The sequence below is a fragment of the Carcharodon carcharias genome, chromosome 1 (assembly GCF_017639515.1).
Source record: "Carcharodon carcharias isolate sCarCar2 chromosome 1, sCarCar2.pri, whole genome shotgun sequence".
Lineage (NCBI taxonomy): Eukaryota > Metazoa > Chordata > Chondrichthyes > Lamniformes > Lamnidae > Carcharodon > Carcharodon carcharias.
Window position 1 is genome coordinate 61,058,615 of NC_054467.1, and position 15,808 is coordinate 61,074,422.

The 15,808-nt window shown below is 45.7% G+C and overlaps 1 protein-coding gene across 5 annotated transcripts in view; it reads left to right on the top strand.

Moving 5' to 3' along the window:
• Positions 1–15,808, top strand: part of LOC121282290 (hedgehog interacting protein) — a 226,516-nt gene that overhangs the window by 138,568 nt on the left and 72,140 nt on the right. For all 5 annotated transcript variants that reach the window (XM_041195939.1, XM_041195949.1, XM_041195964.1 and 2 more), the window contains exon 10: positions 13,566–13,708. In XM_041195939.1, the coding sequence (XP_041051873.1) occupies positions 13,566–13,708 (143 nt within the window). The remainder of the gene's footprint in view (positions 1–13,565; positions 13,709–15,808) is intronic.

Genomic DNA, 15,808 nt, shown 5'->3' on the forward strand with positions numbered 1-15,808 from the left:
AAATTTATTGTCTTTAACACAGCAAAGTCTGAAAGACACAACATAAGAGAGAGCACCACAAAATCAGTGGGGAGGATAAAAGACCTGCAGCAGAGTAGTACCATGAGTGAGAACACACAAGACCAGCAGGGAGGATAAAAGAGCAGTAACACAGTGAGACCAGCAGGGAGGATAAAAAAGCAGTGACAACAGCAACTGGAGCGAGAACACAGCGAGACCAGCGGGGAGGATAAAAAAGCAGTGACAACAGCAACTGGAGCAAGAACACAGCAAGACCAGTGGGGAGGATAAAAGAGCAATGACAACAGCAACTAGAGCGAGAACACAGTGAGACCAGAGGGGAGGATAAAAGGGCAGTGACCACAGCAACTAGAGTGAGAACACAACGAGACCAGTGGGGAGGATAAAAGAGCAGTGACAACAGCAACTAGAGCGAGAACACAGTGAGACCAGCGGGGAGGATAAAAGAGCAGTGACAACAGCAACTAGAGCGAGAACACAGTGAGACCAGAGGGGAGGATAAAAGGGCAGTGACAACAGCAACTAGAGCGAGAACACAGTGAGACCAGTGGGGAGGATAAAAGAGCAGTGACAACAGCAACTAGAGCGAGAACACAGTGAGACCAGTGGGGAGGATAAAAGAGCAGTGACAACAGCAACTAGAGCGAGAACACAGTGAGACCAGTAGGGAGGATAAAAGAGCAGTGACAACAGCAACTAGAGCGAGACAACCTGGACCTCCAAAGTGGGGATGAATTGCCAGTTGGAAAGATGGAGAAGCTGCACACCTCCTCCAATGAGAAGGATGTCAAGAGAGATGAACTTGATGAGGGCAAGGATGTTGAGCCCCCAGAAGAACAGGCTATAGCATGGGTCAGACATGGCAGATGTGCCCATGAATTCCTTATAGCCATAAGGTTTCAGGATGATGATGACAAATACCTCATATGAACCTCTTTCACCTGTGCCTTCCATGCAGCCTTGACGTTAACACGTTCTTTGCTATCCTCAGTATCTCAATGAAAGACATCAATCTCAGAATGAGTAGTCACAACCTTGCATGGTGATGGTCTTATCGTTGGAAGGCTAGGCAATCTCTGAAGCATGTGGCCATTCTGTTGTGGGATAAGAACTCTACCTGCATAGTGCAGTCTTTTCAAGCATCACACCAACATTTCACTGCCTACGGCAGCCTTCAAGAGGGAGGAGCAGCACTGCAAACCTCAGTGCTCTCCCAGCAGTATGCCTGGAACATTGCAAGGAGCCTCAAGGAGGACAATCATCAATCACTGGTTCTCGTGTGAACGTCTGAGCACTGATCTGAATCCAGACTGCGGCATCTCTCCACACGCCATCCCTCATACAAGAATAATGGTCAGACCTTACCCTGATACTGAGTTCCCAGCAGGAAATCATTCTTTATGACTCTCTGACCTGTCACTCTCAGTGATAAATGCGAGCCTGCAAGTTCACCTTTGTGTGCTCAAAGAGAGCTTCAGCAGCACCATTGTCTGATCAATGACCAGCACTCATGACCCAGCCTTTGTATGGAGCTTCCCAAGTTCCCATCCAGAATTGCCTTCGCATCTGTGGTCCAGAAAATGTCGACACAGCATTTAAGCATAACTTAGTAACTTCATTGATAATAAAGAGCACACAGCGGATGTACTGGAGCTTCATTCTGATCCCTTTTGAGGCCTCCACATTTTCATTCCAGCAGTTTCAGATATACACAAGGAAGCCTGGCACACTGATGGCATTCTCACGATCAGATTTCCATGTTGATTGCCCATCGAAGATCTGGCTCAGGGATTATGTCAAGCCACGCTAGCCAGGCCTTCAGGTCCAGAGTGCATCCTCCCATTTAATAGTCCAGCATCTGGGGCATTGACACATACCTCTGATCTCACATTGTCATTGCCAACTAGCAGACATTTCAGAGCTAGCTAGGTCCCTAGCTCTGCATCATGCAGGTGGAGAATGGGAACTACTGTAGGGGTGATGTTCTTCTGTTAACGTAGTAATGATGTCATACAACAGGCCGTCATGTGGGCCTAAGAGCCCCAACTATTACTTGAAATGTAACCCAAACTCAAGGCTGACAGACATTACATGGAGGCCATTGAAAGATGTACCGAGTTAGATTGACTCCCATGCCATTAAAACCTATAAGATCCACATTGAGCAGTCTTCAGTGTAGAAGCATCGGGAGAATAACCCAGACTGCAAAATCTATATTCATGAGGCCCCGTGATATGATCCTCAGACACAAGTCTAACATATGCATTGCCCAATCACCATGTTGATAGAGCAAAAGGCTTTGCTCATGTTGCTGCTGTGGACAGAAAGGCAACTCACTGTCCTGAGATTGTGCGAAATACCATAGACCTGAGGCACATGATGGGAGATAAGTGAGAAGGAGGGGTAACTATCACACTTATGTGACCTTGGGGCATTGTGTCAGTTAGAAGAGCCATTCAGTAGATGAGAATTTCAGAGAAGCAAAATACATTTACAGAAGTACAAAATATAGACAGTGCGTGAACAACTGTGCCACTTCTTGTGTTCTCAAAATTTCTTAATTTTTCTTACCCAACCCCTATGTCTAGGTGCTTCCCCGACACCTGCAGCAGAGGTGGAGACAGCCTGCTGCCTGGTAGGCCCTGTTGTCTGTGATGCCCTTGGTGGGTATCCTTTGGAGGGCCCCAGCCTGCTTTGGGTCTCCAGCTGTGGGGAAGGTGCACCCTCCTCAGCCTGTGGAACTGGAGTTTCTGGGGTCACAGACAGAGGGAATTTGAAGCAGCTGGACAGCTTAGGAGAGTCCTGGGTGGATGGCCCCAGGGTGTCCGGCTGATGCCCTTCCTCCTCGTGGTTGCCCATGGGCCTCTCCCTGACTCTTTGAGGAGAAGGGGCTCCTGGAAGGAGATTGAGGTGCCCTGTACCCCTCTCGCCTATCCACTGATGGATCCCACTCATGGGTATAGTGACAATAGCAATTAGATGGAGAAGACAGTGAGACTGCTGGTGGAGGGTGCAGGTGAACGTAGGAAAGGCTCTTTATCTAGTGGATCATCAGGATCCTCCTCCGAGGTGTGCAGGTCCTCACGATTATCCAGCAGAAACTGAACATTCTGCTAGACCAAGGTCTCCATGGTGGTCGCCAGCCTTCCAATGGCAACCTCAGTGCGCTGGCATGTCAGTGCTTCAACACCAGACGGACTCCTCCATCCTCCGTTCTAATCTGGTGACAGCCTCTGACAACACTACCTGCTGTGCCCCTGTCTGCTTTTGGAGCTCCACCATCTCTCTGAGGGCCCACTCTAGAGGCTTGTCCTCGGACTCAGACTCAGGAGGAGCAAGGCCTCCAGCAGTCCTCCAAGAGTTTGCGTCGCTTGGTTGTCATTGTCTCTGCCTGCTATGGGCCCAAATCCATGCTGACCAGATGGTGACCCCAAGCCAGGTCCCACCGAGGTGTGTGTCTCTGTGCTGGTGGAGGGTTTGGGTGAACGTAGCAAAGGCTCTACATCTAGTGGATCCTCAGGATCCTCCTCTGAGATGGCCTGGAGGCTGAGGCTGATGGGCTGGCTGGTGGTGTGCTTCCTCCTTTCCTTCCTGGTGGCTTTAATAGAGAGAAGAGATAATTAGTGATTGGCTGGATAGTCACCTACGTTAAAGAGCATTCACAGTTTCGGTGGGTGGGCCTTACTGGCTTGCTGAGGGCATTGATCTCACCTTCAGCGCGAGCACAGTCCTGGTCCTCACCAGCCAGCTCTGCCGCCTGCTCTTCAAAGGGGTTCAGTGTTTTGAGCTCTGGCATCCCCCTCAAGACTGGCATGAAAGTAGATATTATGGGTGGAATTTTGTGTTTGTGGGTGATCTTTTCCTGCATACAGACAGATGGACAGACTATGGGCAGGATAGATGCCAAAGCATATGATAAGCATGCCTCCCTGCTGTGTGTGCTGAGTGGATCTGTGTAAGGACTGAAGATGCAACTTGTGCAGGATGTGACGAAAGATAAAGATGTAAACGTGTGTGTGAGAGAGTCAGTGGTGATGTCCCTTGTGCTGGTAGTGTGTGAGATCCTTGTTGACTGTAACCCTGCAAATGCCTAATGGCCTTCGAGAGTGTCAGTTGAGATTGAGGAGAAGGTTGACTTACCCTGATGGAGTAGATGAGATCATTCGTCCTCTTCTTGCACTGGTTAGCATCCTCTTCTGAGGAGTGCAGGTGCTGACCACACTGGCGACCTCCTCCCAAGTCTTGGTAGTGAGGTAAATGGACTCCAGCTCCCATCATGGAGGTAAACTTTCTCCCGCTGGTCCTCGCCTGGCCGGAAGAGTGCCACCAGTGCCTTGTCGCTTAACTTTGGGCTACAGAGCTTGCCTCTTCTTGGGGCCATTCCAGTGCTTGCCGCAGTAAGTCCTGAGCTGCAGATGTTGAATGTATGTACAAGGGCTGTTTAAATATGGCATCCAGAAACATGAGTCAATAAGGTAACAGTGGGGTGGACAAATCCCAGCCCGCCCAGTCACGAAATACGACATGCTGCTTGTTCATGCATACATAATTAAGTGAAAAGCAGGCGATCTGGCGTAGAAACACACCACGCCAGCCGGCGAGAACCATGCTAACTTTCCTGCCCAACACTGCACTTAGTCATGGAGCACAAAATTCCACCCATAATATCTACTTTCATGCCAGATAGGATTTCAGTCCTCTCTGCTGAAAATTTCTCCACATTAAAGATGCCAATTCTGATTGCCATCTTTGGCTGAGACCCAAGAGAGGACTGCTTATGCCAATATTTGTAACTACATCTCCTATTGGGATCTCTGCGCCTATTGTCAGTTTTGATCTCTCCCACAGTTAGTTTCAATTTGAAATTAACAGGATGGTAGATGAATAGTATTACAAACATTGTGGCCCTGGCAGTGAGGGTTCAGGGAAAGCCATAAACAGCAAGGCCAGGGACAAAGAAGTCCAGGTGAGCTTAACAGCAGGACCTGAATATCATTTTTCTGCTCTGTTTCCTGCTCTGCAGCCAGTTAAATTGACTAGGAGAGAAGACCAGCTGCAGAAGGCCACAATTGGAGACACTTGAGGACAGTACCTGGCAATTGAGAAGTGGGGGTAAAGTCAAGCAGTGGAATTTAAGGAGAGAAGGAGGTCATCGGGGCTGAAGAAAAAGAGAGGCATCGGGACTGGAGAGAGAGAAGCATCAGGACTGAAGAGGGAGAAGCATTGGAACTGGAGAAACAGAGTGAGAAGCATTGGGGCTGGAGAGCAAGAGAGGCGCATCGGCACTGGAGAGAGAGAGGCATCGGGACTGGAGAGAGAGAGAGAGAGAGATGGGCATCAGTACTGGAGAGAGAGAGGGGATCAGGACTGGAGACAGAGAAAGTGGCATCGGGGCTGGGGAAAGAGAGAGAAAGAGGCACCAGGACTGGAGGAAAGAGAGAGGCATCGGGGCTAGAGGGGTGAGAGATAGAGGCATCAGGACTGGAGAAAGAAAGAGAGGCATCGGGAATGGAGAGAGAGGGGGGATCAGAACTGGAGAGAGAGAGAGAGTGGCATCGGGGCTGGGGAAAGAGAGAGAGGCATCAGGACTGAAGAATGAGAGAGACACATTGGGACTGGAGAGAGAGATAGAGGCATCCGGACTGGAGAAAGCGAGAGAGGCATCGGGACTGGAGAAAGAGAGAGAGGCATCAGGACTGGAGAAAGAGAGAAATGCATTGGTACAGGAGAAAGAGAGAGGCATCAGGACTGGAGAAAGAGAGGCATGGGGATTGGAGAGAGAGAGAGAGGCATCAGGAATGGAGAAAGAGACAAAGAGGGGGGCATCGGGACTGGTGGGGAGAGAGAGGTATCGGGACTGGGGAGAGAGAGAGGCATTGGAACTGGAGACGGAGAAATATTGGGGCTGCAGAAAGAGAGAGGCTTCGGGACTGGAGAAAGACAGAGAGAGAGAGAGAGGCATTGGGCCTGGAGAGAGAGAGAGGCATCGGGACTGGTGAGAAAGTGAGAGAGAGAAAGAGAGAGGCATCCGGATTGGAGAGAGCAAGAGAGAGAGGCATCGTACTGGAGAGAGAGCAAGAGAGAGGCATTGGGACTGGAGGAAGAGAGAAAGGCATCGGGACTGGAGCAGAGAGAAAGGCATCAGGATTGGAGAAAGACTGAGATAGAGAGGCATCGAGACTGGAGAAACAGTGAGATAGAGAGGCATCGAGACTGGAGGGGAGAGAGACGCATCAGGCTGGAGTTGAGAGAGAGGCATTAGATCTGGAGGGGAGAAAGAGAGAGACGCCGGGACTGGAGAGAGAGATATCAGGACTGGAGAAAGAGAGAGGCATCGGGACTGGAGAGAGAGAGAGAGAGAGGTGTCGGGATTGGGGAGAGAGAGGCATTGGCACTGGAGAGAGAGAGGGAGAGACATTGGGGCTGGAGAAAGAGAGGCATCAGGAATGGAGAAAGAGAGAAAGAGGGGAGCATCGGGACTGGAGGGGAGAGAGAGGTTCGGGACTGGGGAGAGAGAGAGGCATTGGAACTGGAGAGAGAGAGGGAGAGATATTGGGGCTGCAGAAAGAGAGAGGCATCGGGACTGGAGAAAGACAGAGAGAGAGAGAGAGGCATTAGGCCTGGAGAGAGAGAGGCAATGGGCCTTGAGAGAGAGAGGCATTGGGACTGGAGAGAGAGAGAGGCACCGGGACTGGAGAGAGAGAGGGAGACATCGGGCCTGGAGGGGAGGGAGAGAGAGGGGGAGAGGCATCGGGGCTGCAGAAAGAGAGGCATCAGAACTGGAGAGAGAGGGAGATGCATCAGGCTGCAGAAAGAGAGAGGCGTTGGGACTAGAGAGAGAGAGAGAGAGAGGCATCAGGACTGGAGAGGGAGAGGTATTGAGGCTGCAGAAAGTGAGAGGCATTAGGACTGGAGAGAGTGAGAGAGAAACGCATCTGACTGGAGAGAGAGTGGCATCCAGACTGGAGAGAGAGAAAGAGAGAGGCATCCGGATTGGAGCGAGCAAGAGAGAGGCATCGTACTGGAGAGAGAGTGAGAGAGAGGCATCGGGACCGGAGGAAGGGAGAAAAGCATTGGGACTAGAGCGGAGAGAAAGGCATCAGGATTGGAGAAAGATTGAGATAGAGAGGGATCGAGACTGGAGAAAGAGTGAGTTAGAGAGGCATCGAGACTGGAGGGGAGAGAGAGGCATCAGGGCTGGAGATGAGAGAGAGGCATTAGGTCTGGAGGGGAGAGAGAGAGAGACACTGGCACTGGAGAGAGAAGCATCAAGACTGGAGAAAGAGAAAGGCATCGGGACCGTAGAGAGAGAGAGGTATCGGGATTGGGGAGGGAGAGAGGCATTGGCACTGGAGAGAGAGAGGGAGAGACATCGGGGCTGCAGAAAGAGAGGCATCTGGACTAGAGAGAGAGAGCGAGAGAGAAGCATCAGGACTGGGGGAAGAGAGAAAGGCACTGGGATTGGAGAAAGAGGGAGAGGCATCAGGGCAGAAGAAAGAGAGAGAAGCATCGGGACTGGAGAAAGAGTGAGAGAGGCATTGGGACTGGAGGGGAGAGTGAGAGAAAGACATCATAACTGGAGAGAGTGAGGCATCGGTACTGGAGAAAGAGAGAGGGAGGCATTGGGACTGGAGATAGAGGAAGCGGGACTGGAGAAAGAGAGAGAAAGGCATCGGGACTGTAGAAAGAGAGAGATCTCGGGACTGGAGAAAGAGAGATAAGCATCGGGTCTCAAGGAAGAAAGAGAGAGGCATCAGGACTGGAGAGAGAGAGAGAGGCATCGGGACAGGGGAAAGAGAGAGAGGCATCAGGACTGGAGAAAGAGATACATTGGGACTGGAGAGAGAGATAGAGGCATCCGGACTGGAGAAAGACAGAGAGGCATTCGGCCTGGAAAGAGAGAGAGAGCGGCATCGAGACTGGAGGGGAGAGTGAGAGAAAGACATCATAACTGGAGAGAGTGAGGCATCGGGATTGGAGAAAGAGAGAGGGAGGCATTGGGACTGGAGATAGAGGAAGTGGGACTGGAGAAAGAGAGAGAGAAACGCATCGGGACTGTAGAAAGAGAGAGAGATCTCAGGACTGGAGAAAGAGAGAGGCATCGGGTCTCGAGAAAGAAAGAGAGAGGCATCGGGACAGGGGAAAGAGAGAGATGCATCAGGACTGGAGAAAGAGACACATTGGGACTGGAGAGAGAGATAGAGGCATTCGGACTGGAGAAAGAGAGGCATTCGGCCTGGAAAGAGGGAGAGAGAGAGTGGCATTGAGACTGGAGGGGAGAGAGAGAGGCATTGGGACTGGGGGAAGAGAGAAAGGCACCAGGATTGGAGAAGGAGAGAGAGGCATCAGAGCAGAAGAAAGAGAGAGAGAGAGGCATCGTGACTGGAGAAAGAGTGAGAGAGGCACCGGGACTGGAGGGGAGAGAGAGAGAAAGACATTGGAACTGGAGAGAGAGTGAGGCATCGGGGCTGGAGAAAGAGAGAGAGGGATGCGTTGGGACTGGAGATAGAGAGAGGAAGCAGGACTGGAGAAAGAGAGAGAAAGGCATCAGGACTGTAGAAAGAGAGAGAGATATCGGGCCTGAAGAAAGAGAGATAAGCATCGGGACTCGAGAGAGAGAGAGACGTTGGAACTGGAGAAAGAGAGAGGAAGCGAGACTGGAGAAAGAGAGAGAGAGAAAGGCATCAGGGCTTGAGGGAGAGAGAAGCATCAGGGCTGGAGAAAGACTGAGAGAGAGGCACCGGGACTGAAGGAAGAGAGAAAGGCATCAAGGCTAGAGAAAGAGGCATCAAGTCTGGAGGGAGAGAGAGAGACATTGGGACTGGAGAAAGAAAGAAGCGTCGAGACTGGAGAAAGAGAGAAAGAAAGGCATCAGATTTTGTAACCCCAAAATCAAGAGTTCAAATCTCACAATGGCAAACTATGGAACAATGTAACTTCATCTGAATAGGAACAGATAGAAATGTGTTTGTACTGGAAAGAGTTACAATGCTTTGCTTGGCCTAAATAGCCAAGTGGTTATGGTACTGGGTTTGTAACCCTAAGATCAAGAGTTCAAATCTCACAATGGCAAACTATGAAACAATGTAACTTCATCTGAAACAGATGGAAACGGGTTTGCACTCAAAAGTGTTACATCAAGAGTTCAAATCTCACAATGGCAAACAATGTAACTTCATCTGAAACAGATGGAAACGGGTTTGTACTCGGAAGAGTTACAATATACTCGAAAGAGTTACAATATACTCGAAAGAGTTACAATCCTTTTAGGGCTTGGCCTAAATAGCCAAGTGGTTATGGTACTGGGCTTGTAACCCTAAGATCAAGAGTTCAAATCTCACAATGGCAAACTATGAAACAATGTAACTTTATAAGGGCTTGGCCTAAATAGCCAAGTGGTTATGGTACTGGGTTTATAACCCCAAGATCAAGAGTTCAAATCTCACAATGGCAAACTATGAAACAATGTAACTTCATCTGAAACAGATGGAAACGGGTTTGCACTCAAAAGTGTTACATCAAGAGTTCAAATCTCACAATGGCAAACAATGTAACTTCATCTGAAACAGATGGAAACGGGTTTGTACTCGAAAGAGTTAGGGCTTGGCCTAAATAGCCAAGTGGTTATGGTACTGGGTTTATAACCCCAAGATCAAGAGTTCAAATCTCACAATGGCAAACTATGAAACAATGTAACTTCATCTGAAACAGATGGAAACGGGTTTGCACTCAAAAGTGTTACATCAAGAGTTCAAATCTCACAATGGCAAACAATGTAACTTCATCTGAAACAGATGGAAACGGGTTTGTACTCGGAAGAGTTACAATATACTCGAAAGAGTTACAATGCTTTGGGCTTGGCCTAAATAGCCAAGTGGTTATGGTACTGGGTTTATAACCCCAAGATCAAGAGTTCAAATCTCACAATGGCAAACTATGAAACAATGTAACTTCATCTGAAACAGATGGAAACGGGTTTGCACTCAAAAGTGTTACATCAAGAGTTCAAATCTCACAATGGCAAACAATGTAACTAGCTTGGCCTAAATAGCCAAGTGGTTATGGTACTGGGTTTGTAACCCCAAGATCAAGAGTTCAAATCTCACAATGGCAAACTATGAAACAATGTAACTTCATCTGAAACAGATGGAAACAGGTTTACTCAAAAGAGTATCAAGAGTTCAAATCTCACAATGGCAAACTATGAAACAATGTAACTTCATCTGAATAGGAACAGATGGAAACGTGTTTGTACTCGAAAGAGTTACAATGCTTTTAGGGCTTGGCCTAAATAGCCAAGTGGTTATGGTACTGGGTTTATAACCCCAAGATCAAGAGTTCAAATCTCACAATGGCAAACTATGAAACAATGTAACTTCATCTGAAACAGATGGAAACGGGTTTGCACTCAAAAGTGTTACATCAAGAGTTCAAATCTCACAATGGCAAACAATGTAACTTCATCTGAAACAGATGGAAACGGGTTTGTACTCGAAAGAGTTACAATATACTCGAAAGAGTTACAATATACTCGAAAGAGTTACAATGCTTTTAGGGCTTGGCCTAAATAGCCAAGTGGTTATGGTACTGGGCTTGTAACCCCAAGATCAAGAGTTCAAATCTCACAATGGCAAACTATGAAACAATGTAACTTCATCTGAATAGGAACAGATGGAAACGTGTTTGTACTCGAAAGAGTTACAACGCTTTTAGGGCTTGGCCTAAATAGCCAAGTGGTTATGGTACTGGGTTTATAACCCCAAGATCAAGAATTCAAATCTCACAATGGCAAACTATGAAACAATGCAACTTCATCTGAAACAGATGGAAACAGGTTTGTACTCGAAAGAGTTGCAATGCTTTTAGGAATGGAGTTCCAGGATTTTGACCCAGCAGCAATGAAGTTATAGTTCCAAGTCAGGATGGTGTGTGGCTTGGAGAGGAACTTGCAGGTGGTTTCCATGCACCTGCTGCCCTTTTCCTTTCAGGTAACAGAGGTCGCGGGTTTTGAAGGAGCTGTGAAAGGAGCCTTAGTGAGCTGCTGCAGTGTATCTTGCTGTTGCAGCACAGGTTAGGGAAATTATTCAGGTATCGGGTTCTGGACCCTGACTCAAAAATACAGCCCCATCATTTCAGGTTGATAATCTTTCATCTGAATTGAACCAGTTCTGAAGAAAGCTCATCAACCTGAAACACAGCATGATTTTATCATCATTTCAGGACCCCAATGCAGGACCAAATGGACATCCTGAGCCTGCACTTGCCGGCAGTAGGATTGGCTCAGCAATTTTCCTGGAGGCAGCCTCTTAATTGGAACCATGGGAGACCCACCAAGAGAGATGAGCATAGCTGAGGCAGATCGAGATCAACAGGGTGCTTCAAAATGGAGGTGCCCTCAGTGAGAGAAGTAAAAAATTTAAAATCAGAGGGGCCAAGCAAGCATTGGGCGCTGCTCCACTGTGGCAAAATGCAGGTTGCTCAGGAAAAAGCACCCTTAATAGGGCTTTTAAATTTTTTATAAAGGCTGCCCATCTCTGTGTGAAGAACCGCTTATCAGTGTCCGATCCCACCACTGGGAAACTTTGCCAGCACTGGGACTGCAACGGGACGCCATTCCCAATGTGGCTCCTCATTTTTTCCCACGCCCCCCCTCCCCCTCTCATCCCGGCCTCTCAGCCCATCACCCTGTAACAGGGAAAATCCTATCAGTTAATTCTGCCAGACCTGCTGAGTATTTCCAATATTTCTGTTTTTTGTTTGAAGACTGTCTATATTGGATAATAGAGCAATTTTAATTCTTTGGCTTTCCCAAGCCTCATCTAGAAGTCTAAGGCCAAGTGTCCCTTAACCAAAAATTGAGCAGAACACTCCCATTGTACATTGCAATTTTGTTCCCTTTCACACAGGTATTCTTAAGGCTTCACTGAGTAAAACTGAAAATTTAGTTCCAATTAATACCAGATTTTTGTATTGTACTGCAAGTTTCACACTTACAACTATATTCAGACTGACCAACTTTGATAGTTGTAAAGGCCTTACTTCAAACAGAAAAAAGCCATTCATCAAACTACTCAGTTTCAATCCTAGATGACTGATGTGAATTGGCAATTCTGAAATGAATTGTGTACCTAGAGCCAACTGCTTTTATTATTTCCTCCTTAGCTTGAATTTTGTGTCTTCAGTCTTGAATCGGGCAGGGGAGGTAATTTTTTTTACGAATTGTCGGGCAGTAATCTGGTAGAGTGGATTGTTCACTCATCGTAAAACTGACAGAATTTTTATTTCTTTGAAATCAATGAAATGAATATTGGGCAATCTCTACAATGGATAGGCAATTTGCTCTATCAGATTACTGCCCAAGTAATGAAGGGGAAAATTACCCAGTTGATTCAACTCTCTACCACTACCGGCAGCCTTGCTGGTAACTTAGTTTAGGAGTGGAGTTACCCTTCATCCAGATTCAGAATGTTTCTCTCTGTTGAGTCCATTGGATGTAATAATGTTTGCTTAATGTTCCATTGTACGTCTTTTGGATTAGATGGTTGGAAATGTTATGTATTTTGCTTTCATAGCTCTACTCACTTTTCCAAGCATGTGTTCTTTAAGTTGTAAGTCTTTCAAGGGGTCTGGGAGCCTTTGTTTATACTTACAGCCTTGTGCCAGTATAAAAGTGATATTGATCTCATAACTATATTGTTGCCAATATAAACCCTTAGGAGCTACAAAAGCTGTTCTGAATGTGTTAGAAAAACTTACCACCCAAGAGCTGGCTTTTTGATGGCTTTAACCAATATTGTGTAGGTAAGAACACCTGTGAAACAGAAATTGGCATAAAGTTCTCATGATCTTCAGCAGTCTTTGCAACCATGTTCTAATGCATTTGGCAGTTAGACAAAACAAATTGTGACGCCCTTTAAGTGCTGCTGTGCACCGGTAAAATTAAGATACAATTGAATGCATCTGTTTTAAATTGTTGTGTTTACTCTTGCAATTAAAGATACATTTTTAAATATATTTTTGATTACTGTGGCAATGCACATCATGATTTGAACTTCAGAAGATGATATATTGTATTTGCATTGATACTTAAAATTGTAGTTGAAGTCATAGCCAAAAGAGATGACATTTAATGTAAAATCAAACCCAAAAATGAATTAGCATTGTGCTAGCCAATTTATAGTGATTCTTTGATTAGGATTCATATTTGTGGTTCATGTCTTCATTGTTCAAGTGAGACTTTGGGATTTGACAAGGGTTTGGATTCCTGCAATTTATGTAGATATTAACTGTGTAACCAGTATGTGTTCTAGCTATGATTAAAATTTTAATACTTAACTAGTGTTATTTTACTGCAGTAATGTTTTAGCAACCCTCAAAATCCCCGGTACAAGTAGGTAAATTAGCTTGAATATCTTAAATGTTATAAGATATTTCAGAAAATCCTACATATTTCATTTCAAAAACCTAGTTATGATTAGGAGGAGCTATAAATCAAAGTATTTGTATAGTGTATGGATAATGATCAATCTTTTGCATAATTTCAGGCAACTGATGAGCCTTCAACAAAACCCTTTGAACAAACTATGGCAGGAACGAAACTTGTGCCTTGGCAGTAGCACCACCTGCAAAAATTCTCTTAGTGGTCATATCTCAGGAACGATTTTGGGATTTGGAGAAGATGAATTAGGTAATCAACTTAATGTTTGGAATGATTGTTGTTGTTAGAGTATCTGTTCATATTTACCAGAGACATATTTAATTGGACAAACAGAATTTCTAGATTATAAATCAGACAAATTAATTTTCTTTTGTAATTGTTCCAAATCATATGAAAAATAGTTAAATCCACTACAATTCACCATCAAAAAGCTGTTATCTTGTGAAGTTCTGCATCATGATCCAAAATCCAGCACCTGAAAAGGAGCATCTGAAGCAGCAAGAGGTTCACATAACTAACGGCTCATATGTTTGATGACATATGTTGAGCTCAATCGTTAAATTGCATCTTTGTAAATTTACTTCCCACTCTGCAGCATGCTCTATATAATATACATTTGAGGCCCCTGTAATTTTACTTTAGTTTTGAAAAATAATGTCATAGTTCCAAGGAAATTATCTTAAAGCATAATTTATTTAATACATGCAGCTGATGAGTGATTGTATCCGCTGCCCTTATCCAAACTCGTACCAATTCCTGTTCAACCATTACTTCTGTGTCAGGAACTTTGGTTCCTGGCCCAGCACTGCTGCAAGTTTAAAATAATCATCCTTATTTTCAAATTCCTCCATGGCCTCATCCAACCCTACCTCTACCTCCTCCAATCCTACGACCCTCTGAGATCACTGCACTTCTCCATTTCTGGCCTCTTGAGCATCTCTGATCTTATTTTCCCCACCATTTGTGGTCTGGCCTTCAGCTGCCTCATCTGTAAGCTCTGGAATCCCTTCTGTAATCCTCTTCAGCTCTCCATCACACTCTCCTCCTTTAAGACACTCAAAACCTGCCTCTTTGACCAAGCTTAGGTCACCTGCCCTAACATCAGCTTATTGTTGCTCACTGTCAAATTTTGTCCAATACTGCTTCTGTGATGCACCTTGAGATGTTTTACTATGTTGAAGGAGCTAGAAGCTTTATGAATGCAAGTTATTTTTGTGGGGAGTGCTGGGAGGAAGATGGACAAAGTCACTTTGGAATCAACTTAGCTCAAAGATAACAGGCTTCAAATGAAAGATCGAAACTGAGTTGATCTTTCTATGATAGGCACAGTAATCACATCTCTTAACCAAACAGATCTACAGTGCCCCAAGCCACCATTGACAATTGATCCTTGATTCATTGCTGTGATCTGGAAGGGGAAATCTCTTTCTCTTGGGAGTCCCAATTAAAGAAGATCATTTAAGGTGCTCTTAGATAAACATTGGAAATTCTATCAGTGCTCTGTGCTAGTGAACTGCAGTGCATAGTTAAAATAATTTACAAAATATAGAATTTGCCATAAAGGTTGTCAGGTCCTGCTCCCTGCTTGCCCCACTACTTCTGTCACCAGCAGTTGAAAATGAGGGATGATGTAGAAAACATCTATCAAAGTATGGGAAGACATTTAAATACCATGCAAATGAGAAATAAGCATCAAATGATATGATTTCCATCACTTGCACCCCAGTGCCACTGAGGACAAGGTATTCTTTGAATGAAGCACAGCCTAGACTGGTGGAGAGAGTGGTTTTAAAATGAAATTAAAAACTGTGTGGTTGCAAGGTGTATGATATATGAACAATGCCAAAGAAGAATTATTTCAACTAGCACCATGACTCCTACCATGCTAAACGTTAGGAGGTCACAGACACTGTTGTAACCATTCTCCATGGCCCCTCTTGGATTCCCATGTAGAGGCTGAGAAACCTGACTCAGTTATTTAAAAGCTCCAATCTGTAGCAAATCAGCTGAAGTAGGGCATGAGTAGAAAATCCTGTCTCTTTCTGTGACATGACCATTCCTGCAGCACACTTTTTGTATGCATTGCAAGCATATCATCTTGGAGTAGGTTTATTGTATTTTTGGAGCCTTTGTTAATTTCCACATATTGTCTGAAGGTACAGTGAGATAGTATTGCAAGTATATCTATTCTGGAACAAGATCAAATATTAATGGAGCTTGTCAGTGCTTGGCAGGTTTTTAAAAGTTTTATGAGGTGGTGATTCATCGCATCTGTATCTACTGAAAATAATTGGCCACTGTGTTGCGATTCCACAGCTATTGAAGCAGCTGAGAATGTGATATTCTTTA